Genomic DNA, 15,552 nt, shown 5'->3' with positions numbered 1-15,552 from the left:
GGATATAGAGAGCGGCCCGGTCCTCCCAGCTCCCATAATCCCTCAGTGCGGCCGCTCTATCCTCCCGTCTCGTTGCTCGGGCACATGCTCGCTACGCGGGGCCGGCCCGGTTTCTTCGTGGCCTCGTCAGCAGCAGCGGGGAAACGAGGCCTAACGGCATGGCGCCACCCACAGGTAGCGGCCTATGGGGGGAGCAGGGCTGCACAGAGCAATGAGAGGGGATGGAGGGGAGGGGCGGGAGGCCTGGGGTGGGGGTACAGAGCACAGCATGGGGATAGGGCACCTTAAGGGACCCCATGCCCCTATGCAGCCCCTAAATGTGGTTGAGGCCATAGGGTTCTATGTACCAGTGTTATGGGACCTTATAGCAAGGCACAGCCCTGCTGGGCCTCTATGGAGTGCCCTTATTGAGGTAACGTGGTGGACAGTCAGAGCCCCCGTCCCTATGCAGCCCCTTTATGTGGTTGAGGCCATAGGGTTCTATGTACCAGTGTTATGTGACCTTATAGCAAGGCATAGCCCTGCTGGGCCTCTATAGAGTGCCCCTATTGAGGTAACGTGCTGGACAGTCAGACCCTCCGCCCCTATGCAGCCCCTTTATGTGGTTGAGGCCACAGGGTTCCATGTACAAGTGCTATGTGACCTTATAGCTTATCACAGCCCTGCTGGGCTTCTATAGAGTGTCCTTATTGAGCTCTATGTGTGCAGTTGAGTTTTCCTCCTTGCTCATGTATGATTTCCTTCCTGCCTCCCCGCCCCCAAGGTAATGTGGTGGACAGTCAGACCCCCTACCCCTACGCAGCCCCTAAATATGGATGAGGCCATAGGGTGCCATCTACTAGTGTTATGTGACCTTATAGTATAGCACAGCTATACTATACTCCTCTATAGAGTGCCCTTATTGAGCTCTGGGTGTATAGTTAAGTTTTCCTCCCTGCTCATGTATGATTTCCTTCCTGCTTTCCTCCCCCTCTAAGGTAACGTGGTGGACAGTCAGTCCCCCCGCCCTCCAGCCAACCAGCTGCGTTGGGATCTGAGCGCTGAGCAGATCGAACGAATGGCTGCTGAGCTCACCGAGAGGACCAAGCTGGTGTACGACCGTGTGGGATCCCAGGAGCAGGGCGAGGTGTCCTATGAGAACACCCTGAAAGCACTGGCTGATGTGGAAGTGGAATATACAGGTATGAGTGTGAACTGGGAGCTCTCATTTGCAGGATATCTATATCTTAATGTCTATTTTTTGCTCCTTTTTTTGGCTCTGTGCTGTCATCTCTTGCCTTCCCTTGACCCACTCGGTGGCACGGATGCTTTTCTAGCTAGGTACAAATACAAAGCAAAGAGTAGACTTGGAACGGAAACCGAAGTCTAAAATGAGAGCAGTGCTTTGGAAGCAGGAAGGTCTGCGGGAGGAGCAGTTTGTTTTCAAGGCTGTCTGTTGATTTTCAATGTCAGGGTGCTTCAAACAGGAACTAATTGGACATTACAGACATCTATATCTTGTTGTCACGCTTAGTTTCTTCTCCAGGGCACTGGATGGGTACCTATATGTGTGTCTGGTCTGTTTGAACACTGTTATCAATATAGGGGCTCTGAAAAGTAACATGGTGTGATGGCATGCCGTTACCCAATGGTTGCAGGGAATGTTCTCTCTATATTCATTCCTAAAGTGGGGATAAGTCAGGAGAGAACACACCTGGGGTATGGCTGTCTGCCCTCCTACTTGTGAACAGCCCTTGGACACGAAGCTGTTGCCTTTTCTTTAACCTATCTGTTCTCTTTCCAGTCCGTCGGAACATGCTGGACTTCCCCCAGCACGTCTCTCCATGCAAAGACATCCGTGCAGCGAGCACTGAGGCTGACAAGAAGCTCTCGGAGTTCGATGTGGAGATGAGCATGAGGCAGGATGTGTACCAGAGGATTGTCTGGCTCCAGGTATGTGCTGCTGAGCAGGGAACTGAAACTTCTTGCAATGACAGCCAGCTTTCTTCCCTTGTCCCTTAGAAGCAAGTGATGCTGGGTCTGGAACTGAATAGTTGTATGGTTTAGATGCTAATGTGACCTGGGGAGTTGAAATTTGAAGGCTGTGCCACAAACCTTGTGGAAAAAGGGCTGGGTAATGCTTGTGTCACTGGTGGTTATGATTGCCAACAGATCTCAGAACCTTCTGCAGCAGTTAGGTGAGGATGCCTGATCTCTTGGCTCCCTGTGCTCTCATGGGCTTTGTTTTACAGGAGAAAGCAGAGAGTGCCTCGCTGAAACCTGAAGCAAAGAGGTATCTGGAGAGGCTGATCAAATTGGGTAAAAGAAATGGACTCCATCTGCCTGAGGAAACGCAGGAGGTGAGACCATAGACAAGCAGGGGAGGCCTTGTGGGGTGGTGGGGAGGGAGTCCCACTGGAGTTGGGGCTGAGATGGGCTGGGCTGCTCAGGGTCTCCCTCATGCTATGAGCTAGTGGCTGAGTGAAGGGGACTGAATCTAGGTTAAAAACAGAAGAGAAGGTGAGATGGAATAAGGGCAGGAGAAGCAGCTGCTTAAACACATGCAGCTCTTGAGCAGGCAGGAGGCAGTTGGGACCTTGCTGAGGTGGCTGTTGCCGACCAGGTGTGATCAAAGAGAGCCTGTTCCAAGCTGAGAGCTCAGTGCCCACATGCAATTAATTCTGCAGTGTTATGTTTGAATAAAAGCCAACTGCAAAGCATTGGGCAACTCAGCAGGCAGGCTGCTGGCTGGAGATTTGAACGGTGCTTGTTTGACTTTCCCATTCGGACTGATTGACTTTTTTCCTGTTCGTCTCTTATTTTAAAGAAAATCAAAGCTATTAAGAAAAAGCTGAGCGTCCTTTGCATTGACTTCAACAAGAACCTGAATGAGGACACCACCTTTTTGCCCTTCTCAAGGGAGGAACTAGGTATGGACTGCTTCTGCTTTACAGTTCTCTGCTGTAGCAGTGGGTCAGGTACAGCAGTACCCAGCCAGTGAGCACTGGGATTGCTCTGGCAAAGGAGCCAAAGCCTGTTTCCGTGCACAGACCTGATATTTCAGGGCTCTTTGTCATCTGTCTGCTCTTTTCTTAGGGGGACTCCCTGAGGACTTCTTGAACTCTCTGGAGAAGACAGAGGATGGCAAGCTGAAAGTCACCTTGAAATACCCACACTATTTCCCTCTCTTGAAGAAGTGCTACGTGCCTGAGACGAGGAGGAAGGTGGAGGAGATGTTCAACTCGAGGTGCAAGGAGGTAGGTGGCATTGCTGTTAGCCAGCAGGGCTAGAAGGAGGGAATGCCAGTTAGGACTCTTCCATGGACAACTTATGCTTCCTTTCTTGTCTATGTACTTCATGTAAGCCGTGTGCCTTTGCATTGCAGGAGAACTGCTTGATCCTCAAGGAGCTGGTGGATTTACGGGCTCAAAAAGCCAGTCTGCTGGGCTTCAGCACGCATGCTGACTTTGTGCTGGAGATGAACATGGCTAAAAGCAGCAAGACAGTGGCTACTTTCTTAGGTACGTGGGGTGGGATGGGAATGGGGGCATTGCTCGGCCAAATGGGCTGTTCTCACCCCCATGGCACTAACACTGTCCCCTGTGCTTTCCCAGATGAGCTGGCCCAGAAGCTGAAACCCCTTGGGGAGAAGGAACGGGCAGTGATCCTGGACCTGAAAAAGAAAGAATGTGAGAAGCGAGGCCTGGAGTTTGACAACCGCATCAATGCCTGGGACATGCGCTATTACATGAATCAGGTGGAGGAAACCAAGTACAGCGTGGACCAGAATCTGCTGAAGGAGTACTTCCCTATGCAGGTGGTCACCACAGGCCTGCTGGCCATTTACCAGGAGCTGCTGGGGCTCACCTTCCATCTGGAAGAGAAAGCTCAGGTGTGGCACGAGGACGTCCAGCTCTACACAGTGAAGGACACCTCCTCCGGGGAGACCATTGGCAAATTCTACCTGGATCTGTACCCACGGTGAGGCTCAGGGCAAAGCAGAGGGATGAGGGGCAGTGGGAGCAGAGTCTGCTGTGTGCCCGAGGAGGAGAAGGGGACATCCCTCTCCCCTCCATGTGGCTGTGGCAGAGCTGTCCTGGGGGCACTGGGTCTATGTGAGCTGCAGCATCATTGGGGCTGCTGAGCTGACCTCAGTGCCTTGTCTGGTGGCTCATGGCTGGCAGCCTGGGAGCACCCATGTAACAGACTCCTCTTCCTCACCCAGGGAAGGGAAGTACGGGCACGCTGCCTGCTTCGGTTTGCAGCCAGGCTGCCTCCTGCCAGACTCCAGCCGGCAGATCTCAGTGGCTGCCATGGTGGCCAATTTCACCAAGCCCACACCAGATGCTCCCTCCTTGCTGCAGCACGATGAAGTGGAGACCTATTTCCATGAGTTCGGGCATGTCATGCACCAACTGTGCTCTCAGGTGAGGTCTGGCTGGTCTAGTTTTGTTACCTTCCCCCCTTGTGCTCTCACATAAGGCTATGTCCCACTTGGAGATGTGCTTGACTATCTGGTCATCTCTCCTAGGCGGAGTATGCCATGTTCAGTGGGACACACGTGGAGAGGGATTTTGTTGAGGCCCCATCACAGATGCTGGAGAATTGGGTGTGGGAAAAGGAACCGCTGCTGCGTATGTCCAGACATTACAAAACAGGAAACCCCATTCCTGATGAACTGCTGGAAAAGCTCATTAAATCCCGGCAAGCAAACACGGGTAGGTGCTGAAAAGGGATGTGGGAGTTAGGAATGGAGGGTTGTGTGCTATTCCCAATGAGGACAGAGCCTTGCTGGAGTGTCTGCTGGGTAGGGGATAAGGAAGGGGACTATTGGTGACCTGGCTGGTTGGGATGGTTAGATGAAAGGCTTTGTCTTGTTGCCTGTGGGGACTGAGGGGCCTGGGAGGAAGGAACCACATCTGTGGGGAGAGCTATGGAAGCCCCTGAGCCTCAGTTCTCCTCCTCCCCCCCTCACAGGGCTGTTCAACTTGCGTCAGATCGTCCTGGCCAAGGTGGACCAGGCTCTGCACACCCAGACGAAGGCCGACCCTGTGGAGGTGTTTGCACAGCTCTGTGAAGAGGTGCTGGGTGTCCCTGCCACCCCAGGTACGTGGAGCTGCTGCTGGGGATCCCACTCGTGCTGTTTGTGTGGCTTTGGTTCTGCAGGTTCCTTTCTGGGATGGCTCAGAGGGGACGGTCCAGGAAAAACAGGGCAGAAACCATACCAAAAATAATGGGAGATTCCATCCCTGTTCCCCTGTGATTGTGGACGGGCTGATACAGCGCCTTCTCTGACACATTTATGGCATGAAGGGCTTTTTTCCATGAGCAGTTCCTGCAGCTTTTTCCTATTAAAACCCTTCCCTTCCTTTGCTGTGAAGGTACAAACATGCCGGCTACGTTTGGCCACTTGGCTGGAGGTTACGATGCCCAATACTACGGCTACCTGTGGAGCGAAGTGTACTCCATGGACATGTTCCACACACGCTTCAAACAGGAGGGGATCATGAACTGCAAGGTAAGGAGGGTGTCCTGCATGGCCAAACCCTTCCCCAGGGGAAGGAGGTGGGAGGAGATGAGGTCAGAAGGATGGTCCTACATACGCTCCCATCTCTCTCCTTGCAGGTGGGCATGGATTATAGGAATTGTATCCTGCATCCCGGTGGGTCCCTGGATGCTTCTGACATGCTGAGGAAGTTCCTGGGCCGTGATCCCAAGCAGGATGCCTTCCTGGCCAGCAAAGGACTGAAGGTGGAAAGCAATTCGCTGCCTTCAGCCTGCTAAGAAGCTGCTCCAGCCCGTTTGAGTCAAGCCAGCTCCTCTGCCTACGCACCAGTCTTCTCAGGCCCAGCAATACCCGGTACTTCAATGCATCCTGGGCTCTCCCCATTGGAGCTGTGCCTCCAGGATCCTCCTCTGAGCCCATCTGGGCATCCAGACCTGGCTTTGGTCCTGGTCTGGGTGTAGGAAATTGAATCCCCTTTGTCACTGCCCATAAAGGGGAGATGGGGCTGTGACTTAACCACAAAAGTTAGCTGAACTTTTTACCCGATTTCTGCAGAAAGGGGTGAGTTTTAGTCTCATTTTTAGCTGGGGAGGAGGGTGAGAAGTTAGTGAGAAGTCCAATCATTGATTTAAAATCCCTTATGAGGCTTCCCATTGGGCTGGCCTTGTTTTGTGACCGGAGCAGCCTTACTGTTGAGCACAAAACAAACCAACCTGAGGAGGTTTGATTAGGAATCCTTCATCTCTGGGCAGCTGTGGAATAAAACATAGGAAGATTTCGGTGCTTAAAAACCAATTGTGTTTGCCACAATGTCCTGTCCTGAGCTGCTGCAATGCTCAATGTGGGGGGGTGGAGGGGGGCAGGGTGTGTGTGGGGCAGAGCCCAGGACCTCATATGTGGGGTTATCTTAGGGTAACTGCTGCCCTAAGGGCTCAGGTCAGAGCAGCAGGGTGTGTTGTTGTTGGTGTCAGCTCTAAGCCAGGGTGGGACAGGGTTGGTGGGGGGGAGGGCTATGGAAAAAAAGCAGCACAGATGCTTGGGATAAAAATATCCAGTGGGCCTGGAGCCATGGGAGGGCCTGGGAGAGGCTGGGCTATGGGGGACTGCAGCCAGCCCTTTGCTTGGCCTTGAGAGGAGCTTGGCCTTGAGGAGCCCCATGGCAGCGCCCACGTGCCATAGGGTGGAAATAGGCACCTGCAGCTATTGGAGCTCACACTGCCATCCCCTGCTGCTCCCTGCCCTTCTCCTCTGGTCCCCAAGGTTCCAGCTGAGCTGTTTCACCCCCTGGTTTGAAAGCTGGGTGAGAAGCAAGACAAAACCCAAGGGGACACGAGAGCCACCACCATCCTGCTTCCCCCTGCCATGAGGATGGAGCAATGCAGCTCCTTGGTGCTCCTCAATGGGGCCACGTAGGCATCCTGTCTTTCCCCCCTTGCCCCCCACCCTCTGTTTTAGGCATAGGTGAGTGTCTGTCCCGGGTGCAGGCTGCACAGGGCTGGTTGTGCTCAAACTGACCCTTTTGAGTGTTATAACTGTCACATTTATCTGAGCTTTCAGGGTTTTCTTCTGCCTCTTTCTCTAAACCAGGCAGGGAAAACATGCACTTTTCCTCCCTCCTTCCCATCTAACTTTGTCCCTCCTCTTTATAACTCGTGTGCGGTCAGAGGTGCTGCTCATAGGGCTGACCCCAAGGCTCAGTGCTGTCTTGCACCAGGCTCCTTGGAGCTGCACTTTGTGTGTTCCCCCCCCCCCCCATATCCCCACCAGGGAAGAGAGATCCCACCTGTGGGTTTTCTTGTTTCGTTCTATTAACCTTTAAGGGCAAACAAACCGGTGTGTGTGTGTGTGTGTGCTGTCTGTAACGGTCACATCCCTCCCTGCTTGTTTCAATGACTGGATTTTAGATGATTCCTAGCACTAATAAACATTTTCCCCATGCGGATATCGTTGTGCTTTAGGTCTGGATAAGGAAGATGCTCCTTTTGCTCCTGTTGGCTGCAGCACGATGCTTATGGCACAGCCATCCCCACAGCAAGCTGAGGATGGGCACAGCATAGCAGGCATGGGGTGGCAGCGTGTCCGGTGTGAAGCCCTGCACAGAGACAAGCAGTGATTCCCTTTGTATCTATGGGGCCGTGGCTGCTCCCCCCATTGCCCCACACCTTGCTGAAGAAGCTGTGGTCCAGCACTGCCTGCAGGTTGGGTCGTGCTGTGGGTTTGGGATGCAGCAGCTGTGCAAGGAGAGCTCTGGCTTGGGGTGAGATGCAGCTGGGCGTGGGATACTGTGCTGCACGGATGTGCTGGTACAGCTCCTGCCGCTGTGCCGCATCAAAAGGTGGGCTGCCCATCAGCACCGTGTACCTATGGGGGGCTCTGTGTGCTCAGTAGGGCTGTCAGCACCCCCTGCTCACCTTCTGGACCATTACTTACATGACACAACCCAATGCCCACACGTCTGATGGCAGCCCATGGCCTCTGCGTTGCAGCACCTCCGGTGCCAGGTATCCTGGTGTGCCACACAGCGCCCTGCATGGAGGGCACTGTGAGCTCCATGGGGCTGCCCCACATATATGGGTACCATGGCTGTGCTCACCCCCAGCGCCGCCCTCCTGCTGCCACCAGCCGTGCCAGCCCCAGGTCCCCGATCTTCACCCTCATCTCTTTGCTCACCAGCAGGTTACCTGCAGGGGGACATCAGCATGAGGGCAGCCACAGCTCCCCCATCACCCCCCCATTATATCATACACTGCATACTTGGCTTGATGTCCCTGTGCACGATGCCCTGTCTATGGAGGTAGTGCAGCCCAGCAATCACCTGCTGCAGGTAATAACGCACCTCCGGCTCTGTCAGTGCTCCCCGAGCCCGCAGGATGTCAGCAATAGACTGGGATAGGGCATGGGGTGGGCTCAGAGCACAGCACACCCCCCACTTTGCTCACCCCAAATCCCTGCCCACCCCACTCACCCCATTCCCGCAGTGCTCCAGCAGCAGGTACAGGTGGCTGTGGGTGTTGAAGTGCCCGTGCAGGCGGATGATGTGGGGGTGACACAGACGGCTGTGCAGCTCCAATTCATTCTCCACCTGCATTGGGATGAGCCCAGAGCCCAACAAACCCCCCCACCCCAACCCAATGCACTGCCCTTGGGGAGATGGGGGTGAGAAGGAAGGGATCAACCCAGAGATACAGGAAGGAAGGAGGGGGAGGAAGGGCTGTGGGCTTTGCTCCCCTCCATGGGGTGTTCGATCCCCCCAGACTCACCCTCTCCTTGGTTCCTGGTATGGAGAGCCGTGCATGTGGGATCACCTTTGCAGCATAGACCCTCCCGCTGGCCAACTCCATCAGCTGGTAGCAGCTCCCAAAGGCCCCCTGAGGGGAACAGTGGGGCAGAACCCCAGGGGTTGGGACCCCAGATTGGGGTCAGAGCACTGAGGATCCTCGTGCTGCTGCCCCATGCTCTGCTCTGCCTCCATCCACGTCCTGGCTGTGCTGGTTTCCTCCCCCAGCACATTTACCTCCCCCAGCAGCCATCCCCTCTGGTACAGTGCCCCGCTGCCCTCGTCCTGGATGTATCCACCAGGCATCTCTCCCTGCTCCACCCTGCTGCACTGTGCCCTGCACGGTGATGCTATAGGATCACCTGCACCTGCCTCCCCCCCTCACCCCCCCATCCCATATGCTGTAACTGCTTCTCCTCCAGGCTGCCCACAGGGGTGAGGTGATGCTATGGGCCCTAAGGCAGCACCCACCTCCCTGTGCTGCTGGATGGGGATGGAGCCCACGGCAACGTGTTCAGGGTTTGGGGGATGCTGTGACCACCCCCCATTCCATCTGCCCCCCTTCCCAGCCCTGCTGCATCCTCCAGAACCCAAAGACCGCCCCCCCCAGGTTCCTTCACAAGGTCCCTCTGCAGCTGCTGGGACGCAGCCCCCATGATGCTGGAGCAGAATGGGGCTGGGTGTGGGGGGGTCTCATTTGCTTCTCCCTCCCGTTGTGCGGGACTGGGGTCCAGGGGTCCCACTTGTGGGGGGGGGGGGCTGCACCCCAGGGTGCCCCATTGCAGGAATCCCCTGCCTGGCGCCTGCAGCTGGGCCTTGGTTTAGGGTGTGGGGGGGGTCTGGATAACGGCCAGCATGGGGCTGTCGGCAGCTGTGCCCCCCCCAGGGACATCCCATCCCTTTAACTCCCTGTGTGCCGCACCGGGCTGTGCTGCGCTGTGTGATGCCAATGGGTGGGGAGACCCTGGGGGAGGGTTGGGGGGCACTGAGGTGCCAGGAACGGCAGGAAACCCCCCCCACCCCATGGTCATACCAACTCTATCAGCACCAGACCCCGTGTCACCCCACAGCGTTGGGGCTGAGGTCCGACTTGGGATCGCACACACACACACAACCACCCCCCCCCCCCAAAAGCTGAACCTCCCCCGCAGCTCGATGCACCGCGGGCCCCCAAGGGTTAAGCAGGAGATTGGGGAGGGCTGGGCGCACCTTTGGGGCTGGATATTAATAACGCGACGGGGAGGGACGGGAGGCGAGCGGGAGGGGAGCGCGGCCGCCCCGGGAGCTGCGCACGCGATGCCCGTTCGACCGGGAGGGTCCCGAGCTGCTGCCCCTGTGCCCGGCCCTATAGCAGGATCTGTGGGTCGGGACTGACAGGGTGCAGCCCTGGGTGCTGGTGCTGCAATGGGGCCGGGTATGGCTGTAATAGGGCGGCGGGACGGCCTGGCACCCCGTGCCCACCCCCGGGGAACACACGGTGCCGGGTAAGCCCCTGCGTTCTGCTGGATCCCTTAGAGACCCCTCTGATGGGGGGGAGGTGGGATGTGGGACCCCCCCCCTATGCTGCCCTATGGGTATACAGAGCTCTGCTTCACCCCAGGGAAACTGAGGCACGTGGTGCCCTCCTGCACCTCATCATCTGCCCCTCGTTGGGATCCGACCCCTCTTCCCCCATAGGCTCTCCTTGACCCCTATGGGTAAATTAGGGGGGGGGGTCTGGCTGTGCTGCTGCTGCCCATGGGGTGCAGGAGGGGATTATGCCCCCAGGGACCCCCCCCATGAGTGCAGCAGGGGGGGAGTTAAGCAGCTCAACCAGGGGATTCCCATTCATGGCCCTGTCCCCGCTGCAGGGCTGGGGCCCCCGCACCCCTTTGCTGTGTGGGGTGAGGCTGGGGGGTGGTTTGGGGACAGTGGGGTGGTTTTATGGGTGTGGGGTGGTTTGAGGCCTTAGGGTGCTTTAGGGCCATGGGGAAATGAGTGTCTGTGGGCAGCGGGGTGTGCGGGGTCAGGCACTAAAGCAATGGGACATAGAGCAGTTCTCGGGCACCCCCTGCATTGCTCACAAGGGGCAGATCCGGATCCGGGCTCACAGCTCAGGGCAGGCACTGAGTCACAGCTGCACCACCGCCTCCACCACGCAGGTCCCATCCTGCACCGCCAGCCCAGCAGGCAATGTGCTGTGTGGGGCCATATGGGGTGAGCACAGAGATATAGGGCTGGTAGCATCACCTATAGGGGCTGCACCCACCTCGGTGGTGCAGTTCAGGGTGTAGAGACACAGCACTGTGCATCCTTGGGACCTTCCTGCACTGTCTCAACTTGGAGACCCCATGATGTCACCCCATCTGTGGCACCATATGGGGGTACCCTCAGTGTCTCTGCACTACAGGTGCTGGTGGCCGTGGTGGGCGCTGCTCCTGGCCTGGCTCATCCTGGGCATCAACACGACGCAGGTGAGGGTTGGGAGCACAGGGCTGCTCTGGCATCAGCCCCAGCTCTAACTGACCCCTTCCTCCACTCAGGTCCCAGCCCCAAGGGGAGCAATGTGGGGTCCTGAGCCCCCCACCCGCACTCGGCCCCGCAGGCAGCCAACTCAGGGTGTATGGGGGCCATGGGGGCCATGGAGTGCCTGCTCCAGCTCCTGTGGGGACGGCGTTGCGCTCCGCACCCGGAGGTGCCTGCGGTGAGTGGGGAGGGCAGAGCAGCCCCTATGTGTCCCTATACCCCACAGCAGCTGGGTGCCATCCCACATAATGGGATGGTTTTAGGGTGGGAGGAATGGGGGGAGATAGGAGGTTTCAGGTTTGGCTGTATGCTCTTGGGGATGTGGGACACAGCCCCATATGGGACACTGCCCCACAAGAAGCCTCCATGGGGTCACAGGGCTGCATGGGGCTGCCTTAATCCTAACTATAACCCTAACCCTAACATCAACCCTGCCCTGCTGATGCTGTGCTGCAGCTCTGCCGAGGAGGAGCCGTGCACAGGGGACCAGCGGCAGTACCGGCTCTGCCAGCTCCAGGTGAGCATCCACAGTGCATTAAAGCACATCACAACCCCACAGGTTCCAAGTTCCAGACCCTATAACCCCATTGTGCCATCCCCACAGGGCTGCCCTGGCGGCTCGGTGCCATTCCGTGCCATGCAATGCTCCCTATATGACGACAAACCCGTGCAGGGCATGCAGACCCGGCACCGCTGGGTGCCCTTCTATGGAGGTGAGCCCCAGGGCATGGGGGCACCACTAGGGGCCCTGATACCCCCCACCACTGGTGTCCCCTCCTTCATTCTGGCTCTGCAGCCCCCAATGTCTGCGATCTCAACTGCTTGGCCGTGGGGCACAACTTCTACTACACCTTTGGCCGCGTGCTGGATGGCACCCGCTGCAGGCCTGGCTCCACGGATCTGTGCGTCGGTGGGCGCTGCATGGTGGGTGTATATGGGGATGGGACCCCCAGCACCGCTCCCTCTCCTTACCCTGATATCTCACATCTCTGCTCCCTCAGAGCATCGGCTGTGATGGGATCCTGGCTGTGGGCACACAGCTCCGTGGCTGCAGCCGGTGCGGTGCTGGGCAGGACGGGTGTCTCTTTGTGCACCGGCTCTTCCAGGACACGGAGCCCTTCTCCGGTGAATGAATGAACATTGCCCCGGCCCCTCCATGGGTGAATGCTTTGGCTCTTGGCTCCCTTGTCCCTCCATCCCCTGTTCCCTGCAGCCCCCATCACCTGTGGGGTTGGTGGTCCCCAGGGTTGTTTGGGGGTCTCTAGTTTGCACCCGGGGCCCATGGGATCCTTTTGCTGTGCTGTGGGAATGGAGACGGCCATACATGACCTGCATGTCCCAATGCATGGGGTCAGGAGGGGTTAATGCCATGGGGGTGCCCCACTGCCCACCCATCCCCCCCACCTCTCCTCACTCACCCTGTGTGTGTCCCAGCTCTGGCCCTGCTGTCCCTATGACACCCCTTGGTATCTGCCCTGACTCCCTGCCCACCTCCAGGTCATTTTGGGTACATGAATGTGACCAAGATTCCCGCTGGGGCCACCAACATCAAAGTGACGGACAAGAGCCGCAACTTCCTCGGTAGGATGTTCTGTCCCCTCCCAGTGTGTCCCATTCCATCCCATTCCATCCTATGGCCATGGGCAACTGTGCACCACCTCTGCCCCCACTTTATGGGTGCAATGCTCCCCATCTCAGGGCACTTCCAAAGAGGGTGACTGTGAGTTTCAGTGCAGGTCCAATATGGGACCCATCCCTTAGGGGTTGGAGAGTCTGCCCTTGGGATCTGGCTGTGCCATGGGACTGTACCCAAATGGATGGAGCACCCCACACTCAGTGTTCCCTACACTTGCTGCCCTCCTGGGGGCCTCCAATGGGGGCTCAATGCCCCCTCCCAGCCCAGCCCAGATGTGTTCCCTCTTGCAGCCCTGATGAGGAGCGATGGACGCTACGTGCTCAATGGGGACTGGTCCATTGCCTGGCCAGGGCCCTATGAAGCAGCTGGCACACAGCTGCTCTACGCCCGCAGCCCTGATGGCACTGAGAGCCTGGAGGCACCGGGACCCACAGATGAGGACCTCCATGTGCTGGTGTGGAGCAGGGGCAGTGTGGGGATGCGGGCAGGAGCCCCCAGCCCCAACGACCCCCTTAGTTCTGTCTCTGAATACGCAGGTGCTGCTGCAGGAACCCAACCCAGGAATTGAGTATGAGTTCTGGCTGCCCCGCCAGCACCCCCAGGGCAGCATGGTGGACACCAGTGCCCTGCGGCAGCCCCAGCCCCGTGGGGCTGGCAGCCCCCCACCCGCTGAGCCCCCACTCCCCACAGTGCCCCCCAGGAGCAGGGGCCCCATCATGGAGCCACCACCACCACGAAGCCCCACTGGGGTCCGAGCTGCTGCAGGTGACCTCCTACATCATCCCACACCTCCAGACTATGTACTGCAGAGGGGTGGGGGTCATGGAGTCCAGAAGTGCCCCCTCTCTCCTTATGGGATACAGTCCCATAGGGGGGGTTTGGGTGCTATATACCAGCCTTTATCCCTATAGGGCGATGTGGACGCTGCCACCCACCCAAGGGACGCTCCCAGCGCATCCAGCACTTCTGTCAGAGTGACTTTGGTGAGCAGATGGGGCAGAGCAGGGGTAGGGATGGGGGGCAACACCTTGTATGATGCCCCACTCAATGCAGCTCCATCCCACCCTGCAGTGTTCAGAGCACAGATCCTGGCCCAGCGCTCAGTGGGGCAGGAGATGCGTTACGAGGTGCAGGTGGTGACTCTATACCGGCACCGCTTCCCTATGGTACCACTAGAATACGTCTGGGTACCCGATACATGTGGCTGCCCCACATTGCTGGGGGGCCACGACTACGTGCTGATGGCACGGCGGCACGTCAACTACGAGCACACACTGAACCGTATCCTGCTGCAACGCGATGGTTACGCACGGCCATGGTCACCCCGTGAGGAGAGAGCGGTGCGGGATGCGGGACGGCGCTGTGCACACCAGCACTGAGATCCCAAGGAGGGATATGGGGGGGGATGGGATTCCTCCTGCTGTGCTGTGGGTCCCGGTGGGTGTTTGGATGGGGGGTGGTGGAGGGGAGTGGTAATTTATTCTATTTTTTTGGCAGAAAATAAAGCAATCTATCGCTGGCTTGCTGGGTATCCCTTTCCTTGCTGGGTATCAAGGATCAAACCCATATGGTCCCTTCACTGAGCCCCTCCAGCAGCACATCTCCGTCCCCATCCCCATATGGCTGCCCGCCAGGCTGTGCCTCTCTTGGGGCAGGGGACCTCTGCTTATCTCCCTTCCGGCGGAGGCGCGGGTCCGTGGCTGTGCCGTAACCCAAGCTGTGCTCTGGCTCTGTCCCACGGGGCCCATAGATGGGGACAGGGATGGGGGCACCCCAGGGAACATCACAGCATGGGCACTGGGTGTTGGGATCAGCCTTGGTGATAGGGAAAGCTGCTGGTGCCCTATAAGAGTGCTCCTTCCACCCAGCAGGGCTTGTCCATGGGTGCAGGGGGCTGCTTTGTTCTTGGGGGTCCCCAGCAGTGCTGGGCAGCTCTGTGCCATCCCCTTTGTGCTCCCGTGATGGGGGTCCCCCCACCTCACTGTCTGGGCTGCATGCACAGGGATGGGGCTGTGTGATTTGGGGCTGCTTATAGACCCACACAACCCTCCCCATCCCCAGCACGATGCGTTCAGTGTCAGTTCAGGCTGCACAATGGGGGTGGGACAGCCCATGAAGGGAGGGGGGAGGCCCCTAGAGAGGGTCCCTGCCTCCCATCAGGCTGGGGGCCAGCACAGCTGCAGGCAGCGTGCAATGATGGGAACACGGCTGCCTTGTGATTGCACGCTAAGGACAAAGGTCTTGCTCTCCTCGGTGACATCCCGATGTGCCCCAGCTGTGCAAACACACCGAGCCCAGGGCTGGCACAGCAGGTACAGGGCTGATGGCCAGCACCCAGCCATGCTCTGTGCTGTACCCATGTCCTGCAGTGGTGGCTGACTCCCGTTTGGCACTGATGTCCCCATAGGGCCCCTGCTGGCAGTGCTTCCCATACAGTCCCAGCCCGGTGCTGTGCTGCGTGCTGGGGCTCAGCTGTGCCGTGCTGCTGGGACACAGGGCACTGTGATGTGCAGTGGCACCAGGCACGTTCCTAAAGGCTGAACCTTATTCCAGCCCTCGGTTTGTCCTCCTCAAGCAGCAGCACAGCACCCAGCTCCTGCTCCCTACCCAGATGTGGGTTTTTGGCCCTTCCAGCACATGTTTACATGG

General features: G+C 57.8%; 2 protein-coding genes and 1 pseudogene across 5 annotated transcripts; 2 read left to right on the top strand and 1 right to left on the bottom strand.

Annotated features, from left to right (window-relative positions):
- The first annotated feature begins 78 nt into the window (after window positions 1-78).
- Window positions 79-7,427, top strand: THOP1 (thimet oligopeptidase 1). Its single transcript, XM_015886304.3, has 13 exons — window positions 79-174; window positions 978-1,181; window positions 1,784-1,932; window positions 2,232-2,339; window positions 2,807-2,909; window positions 3,076-3,236; window positions 3,365-3,500; window positions 3,594-3,960; window positions 4,205-4,406; window positions 4,511-4,697; window positions 4,957-5,085; window positions 5,361-5,497; window positions 5,605-7,427. The coding sequence occupies exons 1-13, from the start codon at window positions 159-161 to the stop codon at window positions 5,761-5,763; spliced, it is 2,058 nt and encodes a 685-aa protein (XP_015741790.1). The 5' UTR covers window positions 79-158; the 3' UTR covers window positions 5,764-7,427.
- LOC146758159 (inactive serine/threonine-protein kinase PLK5-like) lies at window positions 6,696-9,205 on the bottom strand (annotated as a pseudogene).
- Window positions 9,206-9,999: 794 nt separating this feature from the next.
- Window positions 10,000-14,424, top strand: ADAMTSL5 (ADAMTS like 5). Of its 4 annotated transcripts, none has more exons than XM_085517737.1 (12): window positions 10,000-10,246; window positions 11,152-11,215; window positions 11,285-11,445; window positions 11,724-11,784; window positions 11,872-11,980; window positions 12,064-12,191; window positions 12,269-12,392; window positions 12,765-12,848; window positions 13,194-13,357; window positions 13,452-13,668; window positions 13,815-13,886; window positions 13,975-14,424. In XM_085517737.1, exons 1-12 carry the CDS (start codon window positions 10,167-10,169, stop codon window positions 14,280-14,282), a joined length of 1,572 nt encoding a protein of 523 aa, XP_085373863.1. In that variant the 5' UTR covers window positions 10,000-10,166; the 3' UTR covers window positions 14,283-14,424. The 4 variants fall into 4 exon arrangements, 3 of the variants coding, with proteins under 3 accessions (XP_085373863.1, XP_015741810.2, XP_085373864.1); XM_015886324.3 differs by having other exon boundaries at window positions 13,440-13,668; XR_014935055.1 differs by lacking the exons at window positions 13,815-13,886; window positions 13,975-14,424 and having other exon boundaries at window positions 12,269-12,427; window positions 13,440-13,714.
- The last annotated feature ends 1,128 nt before the right edge of the window (window positions 14,425-15,552 follow it).

This window comes from Coturnix japonica, chromosome 16 (assembly GCF_054131305.1).
Source record: "Coturnix japonica strain WE chromosome 16, WE-NBRP24, whole genome shotgun sequence".
Taxonomy (NCBI): domain Eukaryota; kingdom Metazoa; phylum Chordata; class Aves; order Galliformes; family Phasianidae; genus Coturnix; species Coturnix japonica.
This window is presented reverse-complemented; position numbering and strand designations above follow the sequence as displayed.